Source organism: Elephantulus edwardii, unplaced genomic scaffold, assembly GCF_000299155.1.
Source record: "Elephantulus edwardii isolate Elephantulus edwardi_28Jun2011 unplaced genomic scaffold, EleEdw1.0 scaffold00044, whole genome shotgun sequence".
Lineage (NCBI taxonomy): Eukaryota > Metazoa > Chordata > Mammalia > Macroscelidea > Macroscelididae > Elephantulus > Elephantulus edwardii.
This window is the reverse complement of record NW_006399794.1, coordinates 17,387,751-17,394,626: the sequence shown is the minus strand read 5'-3', so window position 1 is coordinate 17,394,626 and position 6,876 is coordinate 17,387,751. Positions and strand designations below refer to the sequence as shown.

Here is a 6,876-nt window from a genome sequence, read left to right as displayed (position 1 = left end):
TACTCCTCTGAAAAGATATAATTCATTTTTATCTGTGAGGATGATTTAAACAAAGCTCTGTGGAAGAAGCCAAGAGCATTATGTGTTTGAGATGGTATCCCCACTTTCCTCCACCATTTCTAACTGGCCACTGTGCTCCTGGACGATGCCCTCTCCCAAATTCGGTTCCCAGTGGGCACTGACAGATGAGCCCAGAAGCTGTTAGGGCATGGATGAGGGATGCACAGCGAGGCAGAGACGTTCTTTTGGATATCGACTACAAAGATCCTAGAACCTCTCGGAACCATATAAAACAGTGTGTATGCCATTAAAAGAAACCCAAAGCAAGAACACTCAGTTCTTTAGGCTAAATGATGAAACCCAAGAAGCTTGGGGAAAAAACAGGTAACATTGTCCTTTAAGTGTTACTTGGCTCCAGCCATGCTGCTGGACCGTAAAAGATACTGATCCACGCTTCCTTTTCGTCGACTCACAGTCCGCCTCTCACTGTCAAACATGCGCTGTAACTGCAGAGCCAGCTGTCGGTCCTCCTCCTCCTGCTGTAATTTCTGCTCCTTATCTGGAGGCTCTGGGTCTGCGGGTACCAAGCCCGCCTCACCACTGTTTGGCCGCAGCTTCTTAAGGGAGCCGTTCTGTTCCAAGTGCTTGGTTTTACAATGTCTTTTCCGGCCCCGACGCAAGGATGGCAGTGGTTCATCACCTAGATTGTCTACCAGTACACCATTAGGCAAGTCAAAATGACTCAGTGTCTTCAGCTGTTTCTTTGTTTTGGGGACTCCACCCAAAACATTGTTTTTGGGCAGCACTGAATTAACTGCTGAAATATTCATGGTCGTACTATTACAGGGTTTGTCTATCTTGGCATCTGGGGTTGAGCCTGACTCCTCAATCTGCTCTCTTTCCAAAGAAGTGCCACTGGCTCCCACTTTGTGTTCTGAAGAACAGGTTTCCAATGGAATCTCAGCGTTCCTTTTACTATTGCTTCCCTGTTCTGCTTTTGTTTGGCCGGAAGTGAGGAGGAAATCAAGGTCAGTGGAGGTGGGCCCAGTATCCTCGGCAGGTACCTGCCCGCTGGGCAGTCTTGCATTTAAAGCCAGAACAGGTTTCTCCTTGGTTGAATGGATGACTTCGGAGACGAGGAAGTCTTCTCCTGCTTCAGGAGGCAGAGAAGTGAGAGTAGCTTTTGAAAGGGTCTTTTTGATCTGTCGCTCTTGAAAGATCTGTTCCCACTTTTTGAGAATCCATGGACTGGCCTCATAAGAAGTCTGCTTCTGCAGGCTCCTGTTGAGGTTGCGGGGTGTGGATTTGATGATGAGGGGACTAAGTACACGGCCATCAGGGAGTCGCTTGGGAGGAGTGCATGGCGAGCAGACAATGGGCTTGAAATGGTTCAGCTCTTCAGAGATGCTATCGTTGCTCTCGGGGCTGATAGAGCGCTCTGGCCTTTGCAGGGAAGCCAAGGAAGACAGGGAGCTGAAGGGCAGCCGCTTTTCGATGGTTAAGTCGGGGGCTGAGAGGCAGCGATTGTTCTGAGAGGACAAGAGGACACCAATTATAGGATTTGATGCTGGAGTCAGAGTTGTGACCTGGAAGACATTATTAAAAAAACAAAACACAAACATGGTCATGTGTCACTTAACATCCATGAGATGTTCACTGAAATAGGATGCTACGTGATTTGGATATTGTACAAACACCATATTATATACATACAGGCAGAGCCAAGATTACAAGTAAGTTCCATTTCTTAAATTGTTTGCTTGTTTTTAAGTCCAGTCAGAACAAGAGTTGGAACAGGTACAATTTATATCTAAGGTCAATCAAATATTTGTGTCCATATATAGTTTACACACTTTCAGATATACTAAAACATCTTTGACACAGTAACACAGTATATGGGTTTGATGCATGTGCAAAGGAGCACCCATTTGTGTATCTCAAATTTTTATTTCATAGAATTGATAGGGGTGAAGGCCACATGTATATGTGATCTGACATGACCTAAGAGATGTTATATGGTGCATGACTATGTGTTTGTGCATATATAACATTAATGTGTAAATGAGTAACTACATATGAATAATATGTGAGTAGCAGTAATTTCTCATGATGGATAAGAGACAGGGGTGAAAGGATAAGAAAAAATATGAAAGATGACTTGAGTCAAAGAAATTAAGAAAATCACTAACCTAAAGAGCATACAATTTAGCAGAAATTCCTATATACTTTAAATATATGAAAAAACTTATACTGGAAAAAAAACCACAAAGCCCAACCCATATCTACAGCATTTTAAAAAGTTCATCTGGTGATTCCATGCCATCTAGTTACTATGTCTTCCTTCCTATTTGCAGAATCCTCCAACCTAACTACTGGACACGGGCTCTTCTGTGCCTTTTCTCATCTGAGAGTTTCTCTTTGGCCCCATGCAGAGGTGGCTATGAGACAGCACTGGGGAGGCCCAGAGGCGGTCTGAGGAATACCTTGGCCTTGCTGGTGGGAGCCGCTCTGAGCCTGCTCTTCGTCCTGTCCTGAGCAGTGTCATTGCAGCTTGGACTCCTCTCCACCTTAGAGTTTAGATTCCTGTAAAACAGAGCAGTCAAAATCATCTTGTATGCCAGTTAAGGAAGAGAGTGATAACCAATCTCTTCTAGAATCGACCCTTTGCTCTTTCTAAGTCACATACCAAGAAAGACAAGTTCCCTGGGCAGCTACAATACAAAGTGAGTTAATTAATTAGAAGACACATTCTTGTGTGTGTGTGTGTGTGTGTGTGTAGCATCAAATCAGATCTGACTGGTACAGGAGGAGATTGTTCCTCCTTCTCCAGCAGAGCATCTGGTGGATTCGAACCATGCACCTCTTGGATTGCAGTGCAGCTTCTTGCCAGTAGGCCACCAGAGCTCGCCAGAAGACACATTCTGAGAACAAACTGTGGCCAAAGAGAAAGGATTCTTAAGAGAGGTCTCCATCCAAAGGAAATCCAGCGTAAATGAGAAAAGAATCAATGGCTACTTTGCCCAGGTGGTTTAGGGATACTTCACATCCCCTGATAGAATAGAGTATTAAGTAACACCTGGAAGCAACAAACTTTTCCTTCTATTAAGCCTCAGGCCCTTCAAGCAATCTAAATAAGCACTTACAAAATGTACACTGAGGCACCGATTTTAATAAATTAAATAATAATTAAATGTAATTTCTTCTTAATTCATTACCTTTGCGGTTCAGAAAGCCCAAATCCTGGTGATTTAAGAGATTTCAAAAACAGTCTTTGTCTTTTTTTTTTTTTCTTGGTCTTATGCTTTTCATTATGACTTGAAAACTCAAACCAAATTCTATTACAGTTATGCTCAGTAAAGCGTTATCACTACGTAGAATAGACGTAGGGATTCTTGTTAATGTATTACTGACATTTGCATCCTACTCAACTCTTACCTAATACATGGCTACCTGGGTTATAAAGCCTCTTTCTGGTACCTCCTAACAAACGTCTATCACTATGTGTAACCCTAAAGATTTTGTGTGAGGCCCTACAGTATCTTCTGTGTCTGACTTATTTCACTTAATATGTTTTCAAGTCCAACCACGTCATAGCATGTATCTGATTTTCCCTTTCTTGTTACTGTGATTTGAATGAAAGCTTACAGAGAAAACTGGTTTTCCACCTAACCATTCACAGACATTGTTTTGTAACAATGATCACAATCCCCATCCCTTCTCCCTGTGTCTTCTTTCTCATTCTTCTGGTGTTTAGCCTTTTCTGATCCCTTCCATGGCTGGTTATTCTAAGGTGTATGTCCCTTGTCACTGCTACTGCTCACGTTATGGGCCTGTCATTCTGGCTGGAAGTTGGGTCATGGGAGTAATTTAAATACCAGGCTTAAGAGGTAACTAAAGGTCATAGTTTTGGGTGTTCCACTAGTCTCTAGCAGACCAGTAAGCCTGGACTTTTTTTAGGATTTTTTGTTTTGTCCCACATTTTTCTCCAATGCTACTGTGATCCCTTATAGAAAGTTAGTAGCTGGGCACCATCTTCTGGTCCCAGGGTCACAGAGACTGAAGTACAGTCCATTAATTAGTCCTACTAAAATCTTTGATTTTCTTTACTCTTCTTTGCTTCAAATGGGGAGACCAACAGATGCGCCTTAGAGGTTCATGAGTGTATTTTCTCTTTATGACTAAATAATATGCCTTTGTATGGATATACCATATTTTGTTTATTCATTTATCTGTTGATGGATTAGTTCTGCCTGTTGGCTATTATAATAATGCTGTGATGAACACTATTACACATATCTGTGTAAGTCTCTGTGTTCAAGAGTTTGAGGTATTTACTTATGAACGGAATTGCTGAACTAGATAGTAATTCTACAGTTAACTTTTTGAAGAAACACCAAACTATTTTCGACAGTGACTGTACCATTTTACATTTCCTTCAGCTACAATCAGGAGGCTCAGTTTCTCCACATCACAGCCAATACTTGTTATTTTCCTATTTTTAGATAATAGCCATTCAAATGGGTGTGAAGCAGTATCTCATTGTAGTTTTTATTTGTATCCCTCAATAACTAATTTCATGAAACAACATATGATCAAGAGCCTATGGTGATGAAGGATTAAGTTCAAGTTGCTCTGAAGGAACTGACAATAAACAAGACCCTAGGAAATGACAGTATACCAACTGCCATATTTCAACAAACAGATGCTGCCCTGAACACGCTGACCAGGTTGTGTCAAGAAATCTGGAGGATAACCACCTGGCAAACTGACTGGAAGAGATCCGTATTTATTCCCATACCAAAGAAAGGTGACTTGACAGAGTGGAAATTGTCAAATAAAATCATTAATATCACATGCAAGCAAGATCTTGCTGAAAATGATTCAAAAGCGACTGAAACAGTACAGTGAAAGAGAACGTTGCCAGATGTGCAGGCTGGGTTTAGAAGATGCCACAGCACTAGAGACATTATAACCAATGTTAGGAGGATCTCAGCTGAAAGCAGAGAATACCAGAGGAATGTTTATCTGTATTTCATTGACATGCATAGGCATTTGACTTTGAATCACAACAAATTGTTGGCTAACTCTGAAAAGAATTGGAACCCCCAAATAATTTGATTTTGCTTATGTGAAACCTATACTTAGACCAGGAGTCAGTCCTCAGAATAGAGCAAGAAAACACGTGGCTCAAAATCAGGAAAGGTGCTATGCCAGCAATGCACTGTATCTCCATACCTTTTCAATCTATATACAGATTATCCAGCAGGCTGGGCTCTATGAAGGGGAATGTGGTATCGGGATTGGAGGAAGACTCATCAACAAGCTGCGTTATGCAGATGACACAACCTTCCTTGCCAAAACTGAGGAAGACCTGAGGCATTTATTGCAGAAAGTCAAGGACTGCAGCCTTCACTACAGATTGAAGCTCAACATCAAGAAAACAAAGATTCTCAACATTGGTCAAATGACAGTGTCAAGGTGAAGAGACTGAAGTTGTTAACAGCTTCAGCTTGCTTGGTTTCACAATCAACACTCTTGGTACCAGCAGCCAGGAAATAAAAAATGAACTGCATTGGGAAAATCTACTATCAGGGACCTTTCCAGAGTACTGAAGAGCAAGGATGTCAGTCTAGAAATTAAGGTGTGCCTGGTCCAGGACATGGTCTTCACAGTTACTTGCTATGCATCAGAGAGCTGGACAACAAATAAGAATGATAGAAGAAGAATTTATGCCTTTGAGTTGTAGTACTGGAGAAGAGTAGTAAATATACTGTGGACTGTTAGAGAACAAACAAGTCTGTCCTGGAGAGGGTGGAAACAAGGATTTTGAAGCTCTGTTTGACATATTTTGTGCATGCTGCAAGGAGGGACCAGTCAGTCCTTGGAGGTTCCTTGAATCTACAAGCTGCTCCACAGGAGAAGGATGAGCAATCTCCTCCCGTGTGATTACTGCCTCTGAAACTTCGATGGACAGTCAGCTGTCGGTCATTTCCAACACAACAGTACACAATAACTTATGATTTACCCCCTTTTTATGGTTTTTTACTGACAATCTGCATGTCTTCTTTAGTGAAATGTCTATTCAAATTATTGGTCCATGTTTTAATTGGGTTACTTATCATTATGTTGCTGAGTTGTAGGAGGTCTTTATATTTCTGGATATTAAACCCTGCATCAGATGGCAAGCACAACTCACAGCAACCCTATGAAAAAAAGACCTGAGCTCTTTCTGTAACTATCGTCGTTTCTCAAAGTTCATAGAGTTTCCAAAGGCATATTGTTTAGAAAGTGGATGCCACTCCTGCTTCAAAATCTGTCTTGAACTGGGAGCCACACTAAACACTGTCCTCCACGGGTAACCATTATGGCATTTGATACCTCAATGGCACAGAGTTCAGCATCATAGTCACTCCAGGATCACCCAGTACAGCAAACTGACAGACCAGTGCTGCACCACTGAGGAGAATGTTCCTCTATAATTATGGATGAATAATTAATTATAATGTAAATTATAGTTATACTAGGTGTGAGGACCTACAGTTATATTTTCTTTTCTCCCATAGGCAGCCTCTTCATTTTGATAGTTAAATATTTTGATGCATAAAAGCTTTTAATTTTGTTAAAGTTCAACTTCTGTATCTTTTCTTCTGTAACTTTTACTTTCAGGTCATAGCTAAAAATCTACAGTCCAAAACAAGGTTTTTTTGTTTTGTTTTTAAACTTTTTTTCATTTTTATTATTTTTATGTGCACCATCAAATAAGATCTGACTGGTACAGAAGGAGATTGCCCCCTCCTTCTCCAGCAGAGCATCTGGTGGATTTGAACCACGTACCTCCAGGCTGGGTTTAGAAGGGGTCGTGGTACTAGAGATATT

General features: G+C 41.2%; 1 protein-coding gene across 1 annotated transcript in view; it reads right to left on the bottom strand.

Moving 5' to 3' along the window:
* Positions 1-404: 404 nt before the first annotated feature.
* RNF169 (ring finger protein 169) overlaps positions 405-6,876 on the bottom strand; it is a 93,456-nt gene continuing 86,984 nt past the window's right edge. The window contains exons 5-6 of the mRNA XM_006885581.1: positions 2,484-2,583; positions 405-1,586 (exon numbers count right to left, since the gene is read on the bottom strand). Of these exons, the coding sequence (XP_006885643.1) occupies positions 405-1,586; positions 2,484-2,583 (1,282 nt within the window). The remainder of the gene's footprint in view (positions 1,587-2,483; positions 2,584-6,876) is intronic.